The sequence below is a fragment of the Tetrao urogallus genome (genome assembly GCF_951394365.1).
Source record: "Tetrao urogallus genome assembly, chromosome: 28".
Lineage (NCBI taxonomy): Eukaryota > Metazoa > Chordata > Aves > Galliformes > Phasianidae > Tetrao > Tetrao urogallus.
This window is the reverse complement of record NC_136841.1, coordinates 1,224,290-1,240,159: the sequence shown is the minus strand read 5'-3', so window position 1 is coordinate 1,240,159 and position 15,870 is coordinate 1,224,290. Positions and strand designations below refer to the sequence as shown.

Sequence of the window (15,870 nt, the reverse complement as noted above, 5' to 3'; positions counted from 1 at the left end):
CTTTATCCCCCCACGGGCGTCCCCACTGCATCCTCCCACTCACGCCCCCCACTCCCACCCGTGTCCCACCCCCACTTACGCCAATCCACTCCCCCCACCCGCGACCCTCTCCCCAATCCCCCCCCCCCCGCCCCGTTCCCACTCGTGTCCGCTCTCGGGTGGCGATGCGGGCCGCCGGACTACATCCCCCAGCATCCCACGGCAGCGCAGCGCCGTGCGGGGGGGGCGTCGGGGGGGGGGGGGGGGGTGTTGGGGGCCGCCTCCCACCTTCAAACAAAAGAGTTTTTCCCCCCGCGGCGCCGCGCTCCGTTCCGCGCCCTTCGGGGGCTCCGCGCGGCGCTCCGGGCGCGGGGAGAGGAAAAGCGGAGGGGGGGGGGGGGGGGGGGTCGGGTGCGGGGTGGGGGGGGGGTCGGATCCCGCGTGTGGGGAGGGGGTGTGCGGGGGGGGTCGGGTTACAGCGGGAGGGGCGGGGTGAGGTGGGCGGAGGGTCCTTTTCTGTCTGCTCCTTTTTTTTTCCTCCTTTTTTTTTCTCCCTCCCTCCCTCCTCCCGAGCTCTTTGTGTCCCCCCCCCGCTCACACACACTCGCACACTCGCACACCCCCACCCCCCCCATCCCCTCCTCTCCCCGCTCGCCCCCCCCCCCTCCCCGGCCCCCCCCCCCGGCCCCCTCCCAGCTCTTTGTGAGCCATGCCGAGCCTGCTCGTCCCAGGGATAATGGAAAGGAACGGCGGCTTCGGCGATTTAGGCTGTTTCGGTGGGAGCGGCAAAGACAGAGCTCTGCTGGAAGATGACCGGGCGCTGCAGCTCGCCCTGGACCAGCTCTGCCTGCTGGGGCTCGGAGAGCCTTCCTCCTCCTCCTCTTCCTCCGCCGCGGTGTTGGTGGAGGACAGCAACAACAACAACAATAACCCTCCGCCGCCTCCTCCTCCGCAGCAGCCGCCGCCGCCGAACCCACCGCCGCCGCCGCAGCCGCAGCAGCAGCCGCCGCCGCCGCCTCCGCCTCCCCCGGCCCCGAAGGGTCCGTCGGCCGCGGGCGGAGGGGCGGCGGAACCCAAGTTGTGCGCGCTGTACAAAGAGGCCGAGCTGCGGTTGAAAAGCAGCTCCAACACCACCGAGTGCGTGCCCGTGCCCAGCTCCGAGCACGTGGCCGAGATCGTGGGGCGCCAAGGTGAGCGGCTCGCGTGGGAGGGGTCGCGCGTGGGGGGGCGACGGCTCGGCGGGGGGCGAAGGGGGGGCGGGGGGTCTTTGTCGCTCGGAGCTGCCGGCCGGCCCGCGCCGTGCGCAGCCTGGGGGGAGGGGGTCGCGAGTGGGTGGGGGCGTGGGGGGCGCGAGTGGGCGTGCGGGGTGCGGGGGTCGCTCCGTCGCGCTCGGGACCGACCCGCGCCGCTCCGCCCGTCCGAGTGTGGGGACGTGGGGATGTGCGGTGCGGGGGGGTCGCGCGTGGGGTGGGAGTGACGGCGGGTTGCGGGGGGTCTCTTTGTCGAGCGCTCCGAACTGCCCCGAGCCGCCGCTCCGCTCGCATTGTTCGGACCCCCATAAGGGGGTACGGAGCCGGGGCGCGGTTCGGGTGGGGATCGCGCGTGGATGGGTCGCGAGTGGGGCGGGGGTCGCGGGTGGGCGCCGGGGATCGCCGGTGGGTGCGGGGGTTCCTTTGTGGAGAGGGTGCTCGGAACTTCCTCGCGCCGCCACTCCCCCTCGCATTGTTCGGGCCCTGAAAGGGGGCACGAGGGGGGTCGCGCGTGGGCTGGGGGGGGTCAAGGATGGGATGGAAGCTCACGTGGGGGTGGGGGTCACGGGTGGGTGCGGGGGGGCGTCCCTTTGTCGGGGGTGCTCGGAACTGCCCCGCGCCGCCGCCCCCATCGCATTGTTTCTCTGCCGGGGAAAAGGGGTCCGGGAGGGGGGCGGGGGGGGGCACCGCTCCCGGACTTTCATTGAGGGGTCGTGGGGGGAGGAGGGGGGGTCGTCTGCGGGGTCTCCGTGGATCAGCATCCATAGGAATGTCTGCGTGGGTCCGTCCGCCGAGCTTCCCCACCCCCCACGGCCCCCGGCCCCGTTTTGTGCCCCCCCCCAGCCCCACCGCCCTCCACCCTTAAAGACCCGCAGAGGGCCGCGGTGGGGGGCAGCGGGGCCGGGGGCTGCCGACCCCCTTCCCCCCCCCCCCCCTCCGAGGAACAGCGACGGAGCGGGGAAGAAAAATCCCCTTTGTGTCGGGAGCGGCGTGGAAGCGAGGGGGGTGTGGTTGGGGCTCCGGATCGAGGATCGGATCCGAGCGAGCGGAACTCGGCTCCGAGCAGCGCCTGGCTCCCCGTCCCGCGTGGGTCCCCGTCCCGCGTGGGTGACGGCACCGCTTTGTTCTCCTCGCGGCTCCGCGCGGAGCGAGGTGGGATGGAGGAGGGCTTTAAAAATTATATATATCTCTGTAGTGAGAGGGAGAGAGGCGCGCACCACACCCAGCCCTCGGTCACCACGCGCCCACCCCCAGCCCTTCCTCCAGTGGGGTCCGCGGGAGGCTCGGGGCTGGGGGGGTCGGGGGGGCTGGTCGGGGGTGCACACACCGCACTTTGTGGGGTTGGTGGAGGGGGAAAATGGAGCGGGGGGGAAGGGGGGGATGGATGGGTGAGCGGCAAGTCGGAGCGCGGTGGGTGCAGAGTGCGGCTCCCGGGATGGGGGGAGGTAAGGGGGGGTCATGGGGGGCTTATGGGGGTCCGTGGGGTGGGGGAGGCCGCTGTCAGTGGGGGACACGCAGAGGGTGGGGGACGGGAACGGCCGTGCATCGCTGCGCTCAGAACAATGGGGCTGGGGTGCATTTAGGGCACGGGGGGGGTTGGGGGGGGGTTCGGTTCGTCTTCCACCCTGAGAGCTCAGCGCCGCTGGGGGGGCACCGTGCGGGGCTTCCCTTTGTTTGGGAAAGTTCAGAAGGAGAGGAGGAGCCGTGGGGTGAGGGTGGGGATGCTGACTGGGGATCCCAGCTCAGTCCCCCCCTGCCCCCCCATCGGGTCCTGCTGCCACCCCACACCAGGGGCCGCGTTTGGTGTCAGCCCGCGATGCTTGGAGGTTCCTTCCACCATCTTTTGTGTGCGTGAGGGTTTTCCCACATCTGGGAAGCGTTAGTGGTCGGGTCAGGCCGTGCCCCACACCGGAGGCCGCATCCCGTGCTGCCCCTGGCAGAGGGGACCCCCCCCCGCACCCTGGCAATCCTGCGATGGGCAGAGCGTGGGTAGGGGGTACCGATTTCTCACCCCCCATTGGAAAAGAGAGGGGGAGGAGGGGAGGGAAGAAGAAGCACCACCGAAATGAAAGTTGGGTGAAGGCTTTCGGCGGTGGCATGGTGGAGTTTTCTTCGCGCTTTTGGTGCTTTGTGGTCGGACGAAGCGCTGCGCTCCTTCCTGGTGGGACGGCGCGGTTCCCACCGCTGGACGTGGAAACGGGGGGGAGCTCTGGGCCTGGGCGTGGGGACCCTCCCTGTGCCCCCGTGCAGCGCGGGGCCATCGATGGAAGATGCCCTTGGTGGTGCTGGAGGGGCCTGCGGGCACTCGGCCACAGCTTGGCTGCAGGTGTTTGGGTCAGCGCGGCTGTGAAGCGTGGGCAGGGGGGAGGTTTGGTTGTGGGGGCTCTGATTTGTCTGTAAGGCACCACGGGAGCTCAGCTCGAGCTCGGCGCCTTCAGCTTGGGTTGGCTGGAGGCGCGTTGGCCGTAGGCCGCGTGGCTCTGGACTGTAGACTGCATTGACCTTGGAGCACGCTGCCCATGGGCTGCGTCTGCCATCTATACACCACCTGCACCAAATCCACCACCTGCACCAAATCCACCAAATCCACCACCTCCACCACCTCCATCAAATCCACCACCTCCATCAAATCCACCACCTCCATCAAATCCACCACCTCCATCATATCCACCACCTCCACCACATCCACCAAATCCACCTCCACCAAATCCACCACCTGCACCAAATCCACCAAATCCACCACCTCCACCACATCCACCAAATCCACTACATCTACCAAGTCCACCATCTCCACCAAATCCACCTCCACCAAATCCACCACCTCCACCATCATCCCCCACTTAACCACGTCCACCACGCGTGTTGTGCACGGCCCACGTTCACCACGGGCCGTGTTGGCTGTAGGCCATGCGACTGTGCGTCGCGTTGACCATTGGCCATGTTAATCATAAACTGCAGTGGCAGTTGACTGCATTGACTGCAGACCTCGTTGGCCATGGCTTACATTGACCGTAGACCGTGTTCAACATAAATTACGTTGGCCATGTTGACCATGTTGACAGGAGACCACATCTGACTGCAGACCAGGTTGACCACAGGCTGCGTTGGCCATAGACTGTTGGCTGCGGACCACGTTGGTTGAGACCACGTTGCCCAGACACTCGTGGGAGCGTTTGGCAGCGCTGGGACGGGCGCTGATCTCAAACGGTGCTTCGGCCTCTCCCAGCCTCCGTGATTTTATGGTTCCCAGTGGTGCTGGGTGCCGTGGCGTCTGCGCCGGGACGGCGTGGAGTCCTGAGCTGGGGGGATCAGGGGATTCGGTTGGAGGCATCTGGAGCTGCTCTTCCAGAGTGGGGGGCTGGAGGGAAGGAATGAGGAGGGGGCGGTCGGAGCAGCGGCGCTGTGCGATGTGTGACCTCTTCCCTCTGCTCTTGCTGAGGTGAGTGGCGGCCAAAGGGAATTTCACCTCCCCGTGTGCCCTTTTCTTCCTCGGTGTCGGCTGCAGGCGGCTGCGTGGCCTCGAAGGTGGCGTGAGCTCCGGAGCCCGCGGGGTGCTCCGTGGTTCCATCCCTTCCAGCTCTGCGTTGGGCACCGACCTCCCCGGCACCCGGAGCTGAGCGGTGGGTTTGCCGAAGTGCAGCACGGAAGCGCCCGAGGGCCTCGCAGGATTTGGGATGCGGTTTGGGATGAGGTTCTGGGGCAGAAGAGGTGGTGAGGCCCTCCTCCATCGCACCCCGAGGGTGTGGTTGCGCTGGCGGCGCTGGGAAGGGTCACCACGGTGTCGCACGGAGATCCCCAGAGCGATGGAGGCGCGAGGACGGCGCCGCTCTCGCTTCACTGCCAGGCCGCGCTCCGCTGCCTCTGACCCACGGAGCCGGGATGGCCGTGGGGCTCCGCGGGAGGGCTGGGGTGTGGGTTCCTTTGTGCGCGGGGAGAGGGCCGAGGCCCCTTCGGCTTCCTGCTGCTGGGAGCGCCGCGGGGCCCGCAGAGCCTTCCCACCGGGCCGTGATGCTGCTGTCAGCAGCGGCCGCGTCCATTGTCACCCGGAGCCGGAGCCGCCCTTCGGAGGAGCGTCTCCCGCCCCATTGTCAGTGGGAAGGAGCTCCGCGACGGGAGCATCGCTCCTTCTCGGCAAGGTGAAGCCCGGCAGAAGCCCCGCTGACCCCGCTGTGGGGCTTTTTGTGTCCCCCCAGCAGCGCTCCGACGCTCCCAGGGAATGCCGGGGGGGTCCGAGCGCAGCTCGCAGCCCCGTGGGGACTGGCGGAGGGGACGGAGGGCGTTCGGAGGGGCGCGTCGCAACGGGTGCGTGGCGGGGCCGACGCTCGCTGCGCTCCGGCGCTTGGGGACGGGTGAGCGGAGCCGCGCTCGGTGTCGGGCCGCGGCTGGGAAGAGATGCTGAGGGATCCGTCCGAAATTTGCACCGGGGAAAAGTGCGGCGCCGCGGGAGCGACTTCGAGCCGCTCCAACCGGAGGTGGGAGGAGAAAATGGGGCTGGGAGGGAAACAAAGGGAACGCTGCAGGGAGACGGCGCGGAGCGGAGCCGGGCTCGGGATGCCGGAGCCCAAATGTAGGGCAGTGGGCGAACGTGCCCCCCGCCCCCACCCCCCGCCCCTTCCGCCGCCTTTGTCTGGCGGTGTTCTGCCCCCCCCTCCCGGCCCCACTCGTGTGCGGCGTCGCATCGCATGGCATCGCATCGCACGGGGCCGTGGGCGCACCCAGGCGGTGCGGGGCGATGCGGGGCGGTGCGGTGGGACGCTCACATCCCCCCTCCTCCCCCCGGCGCAGACAAGGCGCCGATTGTCTGCGGGGTCGCGTTCTGTTGGGTTCTGCGTTGGTTTTGTGTTGGTGTCTTTTGGTTTTAACACAACTTTCATCCAACTCCCGGCGCCGCCGCACCGCGATGAGCGCTCCCTCATTTTCCTGCCTGTCGATTCCTTTTTTCCCTCTCTAACTTTTTTTCCGCCCTCCTCGTCAGCACAACTCATGGCATCACCGGCACTGCAGACCCCCGAGCAGAGGGCTATCAGTGCCCTCAACCCACACATCTCCACCGGGGTCTTTGTGTTGTCTTCGATGGCAGAAGCGCCCACCTCGCTGGGGATGTGGGGCGGCTGCTGGTGTTGGGGCCCTCTTTCATTTCACGACGTAACGGCAAAAAAGAGTGAATCCTGATCCCTGCAGGTCCCTGGAGGTGTGCAGGGCCGGGTTGGATGGGGCCCTGGGCAGCCTGGGCTGGTGTTAAAGGCTGGCAGCCCTGCGTGTGGCGGGGGGTTGGAGATTCGTGATCCTTGAGTCCCTGACAACCCAAACCGGTCTGTGATTCTGTGGTTCCATGATTCCATGATTCTGTGGTTCTGTAATTCCATGATTCTGTGATTCCATGATTCCATGATTCTGTGATTCTGAGATTCCATGATCCTGTGATTCCATGACTCTGTGATCCTGCTGTGCCCACCGGCTCCTTTTTCACCGCGCAGCGACGTCAGAGCGCTGTCTGCAGGGTCCTACAGGCGGAGCTGTGGGAAGGAGCCCTGGTGTTGATGAGAACCCCAAATCTTTTGTCCATACGAATAGTTTTCTATCGCACCAAAGGAAGAAATGCACCCTCCTGGTTTCTGTGATAGGAAGAGCGGTGGGGGCTGCGCCTGCTGCTCACTGTGGGACCCAGCAAAGGGGCACAGACCTCCAGCTGTGCCACCGGCCTGGCGTTGGCCCTTCCAGCCCCATCAGGGCCGGGCTCAATGGCTGGGAGCTGGAGTGGAAACTGTAGGAAAACCACTGCACTGGGAATGTCGTGTTTCCCACTGCGCCGTCCTGCTGGCACTGCTGTTGTGTGTTCCCATTTCCCATTGATGCTGTGTGTTCCCATTTCCCCTTGATGCTGTGTGTTCCCATTTCCCATTGCTGTTCTTAGTTCCCATTTCCCATTGATGCTGTGTGTTCCCATTTCCCATTGATGCTGTGTGTTCCCATTTCCCATTGCTGTTGTGTGTTCCCATTTCCCCTTGATGCTGTGCATTCCCATTTCCCATTGATGCTGTGTGTTCCCATTTCCCATTGCTGTTCTTAGTTCCCATTTCCCATTGCTGTTCTTAGTTCCCATTTCCCATTGATGCTGTGTTCCCATTTCCCCTTGATGCTGTGTGTTCCCATTTCCCATTGGTGTTGTGTGTTCCCATTTCCCATTGATGCTGTGTTCCCATTTCCCCTTGATGCTGTGTATTCCCATTTCCCATTGATGCTGTGTGTTCCCATTTCCCCTTGATGCTGTGTGTTCCCATTTCCCATTGATGCTGTGTTCCCATTTCCCCTTGATGCTGTGTATTCCCATTTCCCATTGATGCTGTGTGTTCCCATTTCCCCTTGATGCTGTGTGTTCCCATTTCCCATTGGTGTTGTGTGTTCCCATTTCCCATTGATGCTGTGCATTCCCATTTCCCCTTGATGCTGTGTGTTCCCATTTCCCCTTGATGCTGTGCATTCCCATTTCCCATTGATGCTGTGTGTTCCCATTTCCCATTGCTGTTCTTAGTTCCCATTTCCCCTTGGCGCTGTGTCCCACGGCTCTTCACATCCCTCTGGCTCCGTCCCGCTGGCTCTGCCCATTCCCGTTGCTCACGGTGGCGCTCAGGCTGCGCTCGGGGCCTTTCCCCACACCTTGTGGTCAATGAGGTGCTGTGGAATCCCGGTGGCTTTGCGGTGCTCTGAGCTTGGAACGGTTCGGGATGAGTCTGCGCAGAGCCAAAGGCGAATGGGCCGCGTCCCACAGCCGCGTCGCCCCGCGAGCAGAGGGGCTCCTCAACCCTTCTGTTACCTCGGGCGGATTTGTTCGCTGCTCACGCAGGGCAGTTTGGCGCCGTGTCCCAGAGCCCCGTACCCCCCTTTCCTGGTTTCCCAGGACCTCTGCATTTGGACAGGAGCCGGAGGGGCCGTCACACCTGGGCGATGTCTGCACCAGATTCACCCACCTCCAGACAGGTTTGGTCATTTGGAGACAAGGTTTATCCATTTCAAGACCAGATTTAGTCATTTCCAGACCAGACTGAGTTGTTTCTAGTCCAAATTTCTGATTTCTAGGGCATTTTTAGATAGGATTTGTCCATTTCTAGACCAGGTTCCTGCATTTCTTTGTTACCAGTGCTGCTCAGGCACTGGTCCCAGTTGGGTGTTTCAGGTTTGCCTCTGCTTTGAGTGTTTGTGGATCTCTATGGGACTGAACAAACACATTCACTTGGAGCCCATTGGCCAAAGTCAAAAATAAGAAAAAGAAATCACACGAAACGTGAACCGGTTTGGGATCAGTGCTGTGGGCAAAGAGAAAAAAGGGAGCGCGGCAGAAGGAAAGGATCCGGGCAGTGGAAACTGCACTCTGCTCCTCTTTGCTTCGCGTTTTTGTGCCGCGCGCTGCGACCCCGAGCAAAACCGCTGTGGGGGCTTCAGCTCCGCATGGAGATGGGGAAAAACACAAACATACGTGGAGGGAAGCGGGGAGGTGGGAGGGGGGGCAGATTTCATTTTGATGCAGCGCCATAAAGGGCCCTCGCCTGCTCTGCTGGGGATGGGGCTGCTGGGGGAGGGGGGGGGGCTCAGCTCCTGGGGTTTCATGATGGGGGCTGCGATGCGGAGCAGTGGATCAGAATTGGGTGGGTGGATCGGATTGGGAAAGGTGGATCAGATTGGGGGGGGTGGATCAGATCAAGAAGGATGGATCAGATCAGGCAGGGTGGATCAGATTGGGGTGGGTGGATCAGATCTGGGTGAGTGGAGATCAGCGCAGCGCTCTGGAAGTTGGGCAGTGCGTTGCCCACCCTGCGCTGTGGCTGTGCCGGAGCACCGCGCTGCTCCCCATCCCCACGGGGTCATTGATTGTCCTGCACAGCATGGCACAGGATCCCCATCTGTCTGCCTGCACAAAGCCGCCTTTCCTGTCTGCAGGGCCGCGCAGACCCTCCCTCCTCCTCCTCCTCCTCCTCCTCCTCCCCCCCCTCCTCACACCACCGCTGCACCACGCGTCCTTTTGTCCGCCGCTCCATCTTCCCTCTCTCCTCTCGCCACGCTCTCTCCATCTCATTCCCTTTTCGGGGTCCCCTGTTGCCCCCCGCACCCCCGTCCTCCCCCATTTGCTCTGGCTCCCCTCTCCCTCATTCCTGCCACCATTCCCCCATCCTTCCCCCCGTCTCAGGCTCTGAGTCGCCCTCGCTCACGTGTGTTCCCACCGTTCCCCATCTGTCCCCAGCTCGGAGCCCCCATCCTTTGTCACCGCTCGGACTCTCAGTGTCACCTCCACGACTGTTCCCTTTGGTGCTGCTCTCTCCCCCCAACACGGCATTGTCCCACGGCGTTAAAAACCCCCCACCCAACCTTGACAGTACCTGCAGCCCTCAGAAGAGGGATTCGTGCAAACCCTCCACTCTGGGGACAGCCAACGGGGGTCACCCCCAGCGCGGTGATCTCCCCTTCTCTCCCCACGCAGTGCTTCGGTGCGACCCTGGGGGGAAGTGGTGGCATTCGGTTCCTCTCCCTAAGGCGGATCTCCATCCTCAGAGCCGGCACTGCAGCTGTGGGGCTGATGTGCATCCCCTGCCAGGGGATTGCAGACCCCAAACCGTTTGTCCCCGTTCCCCCAGGGGAGCCTTTCGGTGTTTGCATCGCATGCTGTGCCGTTCCTGCTGTGTGCTGTTCTCTGCTGGAGTTTCCCGACTCCCAGCAGCGCGGTGCTGCAGGTCACCGCCGGTCCGCAGCAGCTGCTGCAAAACTTTCCTCAAGAAAACAGCGCAGATGGATTTCGGAGTGTGAGCTCAGCGTGGAGCGACGCGTCGGCTGCGCGGGGTCGGGGTTGGGTTGGGCTTTGGGATCGTCTTCCTGAGATGCATCTCCATCCTTGGATCCAGCATTGCAGCCGTGGGGCTGACGCGTGGCCCCACGTCCTGCATGGGGGCTGCGATGGCCACACTTGGCCCCATCCCATTTTGCTGCTCCCTTGGAGCTGTTCCTCCGTGGTTTTGCTCTCATCGCACAGCTGTGTCAACGCCCAGCGCTGCTCTTTTTGGAGTTTCCCGAGTCCCAGCAGCAGAACCTGCAGGCAACCAGTCTGCATTTTGAACACAACACATCTGCGCTCCGCAGCAGCTGCTGCAAAACTTTCCTAAAGAAAACAGCGCCGATGGATTTGGGATGTGAGCGCAGTGTGCAGCGACGCATCGGCGTGGGGTTGGGCTTTGGGCTTTGCTCTTTCTCTGCACCAAATCCCACATTTCCAACCCCCAGGAGTGTGAGATCAGCGCCCCGGAGCTGCGCTGGGTGCAGCAGTGTCACTGCGTTTGGTATTCGGGTTTTGGTGCAGCTCAGGGCCGTCCTCTCCATCGTACAGCAAAGGAGCGAGCGCTCAGCGCGTGCAAATAACTGCCAGGAGCTGAAGGCTGTGCTGCGATTCTGCAGCAGGGCTGGGATTTGTGCATCGCGTGTTCCCCACCTGTGCCAAAGCTGCAAAAGGCGTTTTGGAGCCGAGTGCCGTCGTCGCAATGCCCTCCTGCATCGGCGCGGTGTCGTGCGTGCGACGGCAGCCGTGGGGCTGTGCGCTGTGCGGCCGGAGCTCTGGGCTGTGCCCGGTGTGGGGCGCGATTCCTGCCGCTGTGACGGCTGTGGGGTTCTGATTTTACCCCCAGAGGATTTCTTTGTGGTTGTGTCTGTTTGCGTTCCTTCGCAACGGCACAAATTGCGCACCAGGAGATGAACGCTGGGCGAGCGTCAGCCCCGGACATCGGGGAGAGGCGGTGCTGTCAGTTGGGGTCTGGGTCGCACTGGGGTGTGTGAGCACACCATGGCGCACCGGACGAGGAATCCGATTTTCTTGGTTCTAGAAGCGTCGTTGGTGGATCTTTAGTGGTAGAAGTGTGGTGGCAGCACGGTGTCGGGTGAGTGAGGAGAGAGAGATGGGCTTCTTCTGGGCAGAGGAGAACCAGAGAATTGCTCAGGTTGGAGAAGATGTCCAAGATCGCCAAGTCCAACCCAACCCGTCCCTCCCGTGCCCATGGCCAAAGAATCATGGAATCATTCAGGTTGGAGAAGAGCTCTGAGATCTTAAAGCCCAACCCAACCCATCCCTACTGTGCCCATAAGCCAGAGGGTCTGGTTGTCACTCAGGAACCAGTAGTTGTGTAGGAACAAGTAGTTGTGCAGGGACTGGCAGCCGTGTAGGAACCGACAGTCATTTAGGGACCAGAGGTTGTGTAGGAACTGGGGTTTGTGTAGGGACCGGTAGTCGTGTAGAGACTGGCTGTCACTCAGGAGCCAGTAGTTGTGTCGGAACTGAGAGTCAGCTGTGCAGAACCCAGAGCTGTGTGGGAACCCAGAGCTGTGCAAAAACCCAGAGCTGTGCGGGAACCCAGAGCTGTGCAGGAACCCAGAGCTGTGCAGGAACTGGTAGTCTTACGGGAACCTGTTGTATAGGAACGAGCCACACCGCTGCGTCTCAGCCCTTGGAGAAAGCGCCATAGCACACTGCACAGCCCTGTGTGGGGGAGCAGAAGGACGTTTTCAGGGCTTCAGGAGCTGTGGGAACAGTGCTGGTGGGCTCAGGGGCTCAGCATTGGTGTCACAAGTGGACAACATGGTGAGCGGCCTTGGAGAAAGGCCTGGGCCACCATGGTGGGGAGGGGAGGGGGGGGACAGCCTCCATCCCCAGCAGCTGCCATAGGGGCTTCAGCGAGCAGTGGGGTCTGGTGGGGTGGGACGCAGTGAGCAGTGGGATTTCATATGGTTTGATGGGGTGGGATGCAGTGAGCAGTGGAGTTTGTATGGTTTGATGGGGTGGAATGCAGTGAGCAGTGGGGTTTTGTATGGTTTGATGGGGTGGGATGCAGTGAGCAGTGGGGTTTTGTATGGTTTGGTGGGGTGGGACGCAGTGAGCAGTGGGGTTTGTATGGTTTGATGGGGTGGGATGCAGTGAGCAGTGGGGTTTGTATGGTTTGGTGGGGTGGGATGCAGTGAGCAGTGGGGTTTTGTGTGGTTTGGTGGGGTGGGACGCAGTGAGCAGTGGGGTTTGTATGGTTTGGTGGGGTGGGACGTGCACAAAATGGCAGCGCCTTCTGGGGACCGTGGGGATGGCGATGGGAAAACCTTCCTCCAACATTTGTCTGCAGGTTTCGCTGCCGGCAGTCACCCATCGGTGTTGGGGGGACCGAAACCTCTCCACCGTGCTCCGTGCCCCTCAGCCGCAGCTGCTTGATGCTGATTTCCTGCGGCGGAGGGCTGGTGTTGGTGCGGCCTTCCTGACCCTTCTTTTCTCTTTTCCTCTCTCCTCCAAGGCTGCAAGATCAAAGCTCTGCGGGCCAAGACCAACACGTACATCAAGACGCCGGTGCGGGGCGAGGAGCCGGTGTTCATGGTGACGGGGCGGCGCGAGGACGTGGCCATGGCACGGAGGGAGATCATCTCGGCGGCCGAGCACTTCTCCATGATCCGAGCGTCGCGCAACAAGGCCGGCACCACGTTCGGCAGCGCGCCCACCCTGCCGGGCCAGGTCACCATCCGGGTTCGTGTCCCCTACCGCGTGGTGGGATTGGTGGTGGGCCCGAAAGGAGCCACCATCAAGAGGATCCAGCAGCAAACCAACACCTACATCATCACGCCCAGCCGGGACCGAGATCCCGTCTTCGAGATCACCGGCGCGCCGGGCAACGTGGAGCGCGCGCGGGAGGAGATCGAGACCCACATCGCCGTGAGGACGGGCAAGATCTTGGAGTACAACAACGAGAACGACTTCCTGTCCAGCAGCCCCGACTCCAGCATGGAGAACCGCTACTCGGAGGCCTGGCGGGTGCACACGCCGGCGCCGGGCTGCAAGCCGCTCTCCACCTTCCGGCAGAACAGCCTGGGCTGCATCGGGGACTGCGCGGTGGATCCGGTCTACGAGACGCCGCGGCTGAACGACCAAAACGACTTCAATTACGGTTACCTCTTCCCCAACTACGGCGTCAACAAGCAAGATCTGTACTACGGCGTGCCGGAGTCGGGCGCCCCGATGTGGGCCGGGCAGGAGAACGCCAACCCGGTCTCGGTGCTCTTCTCCAAGCAGCAGCGCTCCAGCAGCACCGGCGCCATCCACCCCAACTCCCACCGCTCGCCGTCCTCCTCCATCCAGGAGCCCAACCTCTCCGCTCTCCCTCGGCGGTCCCAGGGGGAGCCGCTCCAGGGCTTTTCCAAACTGGGGAGCACCGCCGCTGCCCGGACGTCCGTCTCCAGCAGCCGCGAGTGCATGGTGTGTTTCGAGAGCGAAGTGACGGCGGCGCTGGTGCCGTGCGGCCATAACCTCTTCTGCATGGAGTGCGCCGTGAGGATCTGTGAGAGGACTGACCCCGAGTGCCCGGTGTGCCACGCTGCAGCCACTCAGGCCATTAGAATATTTTCCTAAAGAGACAGAGCCAGGGCGGGGGGTGGGAGCGCGGGGAGGGGCGGCGGGGGGGGGGGCCAGGAGAGAGAAACGAAGGTAATAATAATTAATAATAATAATAATAATAATAATGAGACCTGAAGAACAAACGAAGGAAAGGATAAATTAATTTAAAGGAGAAGAAGTAAGAAGAAAAAAAAAAAAAAAAAAAGAAAATTATTTTACGAGCGACGTAGGTTATTTTTTACAAAAAAAAAAGCTAAAGGAAAAAGAGAAGCGGGTGAAGCAGAGCGAAGCGCAAAGCCGGGAGCCGGGGGGCAGAGGAGGCTCCACCTGCAGCGCCTCCTCCGAGGACGAAGCTGGGGACGCGCAGCCACACCTCGCAGCACAGCGCTGCGGTCGCGGCCCTGGGGTGGCACTGAGGTTCGTCGGCGCTGGACGATGGAGGAGGGGGGGGGTCCCGCCGGCCCCCCGCCACTCGAAGCCCCGCTGCCTCCCTGCGCCACCCCTGAGGGCCTCAGCTGCAGCGGGGCTCAGAAACGGAGAGGGAGATGAGATGAGTTGAGATGAGATGAGATGGGATGGGAACGGCCGTCGGAGATTGGAAGAGAAAAAGGAAAAAAAAAAACAAAGAAAAACAGAATAATAATAATAATAATAATATTTAAAAAAAAAAAAAAAAAAAAGAAACCACCGACCTCTGGGAACCTGTTGGAACGAGGGCACAACTGTATTACCTCAAAGATTTAAAACAAAAAAACACAAAACCGCAGCAGCTAAAGAGAACTTTGATCGTTTTCCTTTTTTTCTTTTTTTTTTTTTAATTTGTTACTTTTCTAAAAAAAAAAAAAAAAAAAGGCGAAAAAGAAAAAGGCAAAAAAAAAAAAAAAAAAAGAATTTTTTTTTTTTTTTTTTTTTTTTTACCGATAAAGATGAGAACAAGAAGAGCGAGAGCGGCGGCACGGCGGCGCTGCTGAAGGAGGCTGGAAGGGGCTGCGGGCCGAGCCGCCTCCTCCGCTCCTCGCCTCGCTCCTTCCTCTCCGCAGGGCCGGATCCTTCCGCTCACAGGGTATTTCCACACACGGTGCTTTCCTTTCCCTTTCCCCGCGCCGGAGCCGAAGAGAGACGGCGGTGCGGGAGAGCGGCGCATCCCGACGGTGAAGCAAAAAACGAAAGGCGGCGACCGAGCGCGAAAGCCGGGTTTTACAGAGATTTAATTTTGTTGTCGTCGTTTTTAAGCCGGACCAAAAGTTTCGTGACCCGACGCCGAGTTGGGGGGGGAATAAAAAGAAGAAAAAAATAATAATAAAATAAAATACAGAAGTATTTCTTTATGGACCAAAACCTCTCCAGCTGTCCGTTGCGTGGATCTTCCTGAGGTTGGCCGCTTTTATATATTCTATTTTTTTCAGAAGGAAACAGAAAAAAAAAAAAAAAAAAGAAAAGCAAAAAAAAAAACCAAGACAAACAAACAAGAATTGCCTTGTCGAACATCCTTCGGTCATTTCAAGACTGCTGGTTCCGTTCGCTCCGATCCTTCGGTTGACCGTCGGGAAGTGGGGGAGGACGGGCGTCCGTGGGCACCCAGTCCTGTGCCAGCGACGGACGGCTGGTTTTGGATTCGGGTCGGTTCAGCTGCTCTCCGGACACCGAAACGCCTCAGTGGTAAAGATGTGCGTTGGACTGAGCCAGCAGCCAGGCAGCCCCGCGCATGCGCACACGAAGGCACGCCGCCCTGCCAGCGCCGGGCTGGTTGTACAGCGGTGTTTCTCTCGTCTTCTCCCGCCCCGCTTCCTGCCCCTCGCAGATCCCAGACCCCAATTTAGAGCTGAACCAACGAGTTGCACAACTTGGCTGAGACAGTTCTACAGCAAAAAATAATAATAATTGTCGTTATCGAAATCGCCCACGATTCTTTTCTTTCCCTTGGGTTTCAGGAGACTTCCATTCCGTCGTAGCGCTGTTCCTGGGAACATTCCCTCTTCTGCTCGGTTTCGCCCTCCGGATGCGGGTGGATGGGCACCAAGGGGTTTCCCTCCACCGTTTGGCATCAGTGGTAAAATTACGACCGTAGGCGGCGAGAGGTGGACGGAGGGCTGGGCTCTGTTCCTGGTTCTGCAGTGGATGCTGATATTGCGGAAAAAAAGAAAAGAGATGCTGTGCTGAAGGGATGCTGTCGGGTCGGATGTGTGCTCGCCTCCTCCCCAGAGCTTTCAGAACCCTCTGGTTCCCCACGCGCTGCGCTGTGCG

At 61.4% G+C, this 15,870-nt stretch overlaps 1 protein-coding gene across 1 annotated transcript; it reads left to right on the top strand.

Annotated features, from left to right (window-relative positions):
- Nucleotides 1-688: 688 nt before the first annotated feature.
- MEX3A (mex-3 RNA binding family member A) lies at nucleotides 689-13,641 on the top strand (the record flags this gene model as incomplete). Its single annotated transcript, XM_079547625.1, has 2 exons — nucleotides 689-1,169; nucleotides 12,536-13,641. 2 exons carry the CDS (start codon nucleotides 689-691, stop codon nucleotides 13,639-13,641), a joined length of 1,587 nt encoding a protein of 528 aa, XP_079403751.1.
- Nucleotides 13,642-15,870: the final 2,229 nt, after the last annotated feature.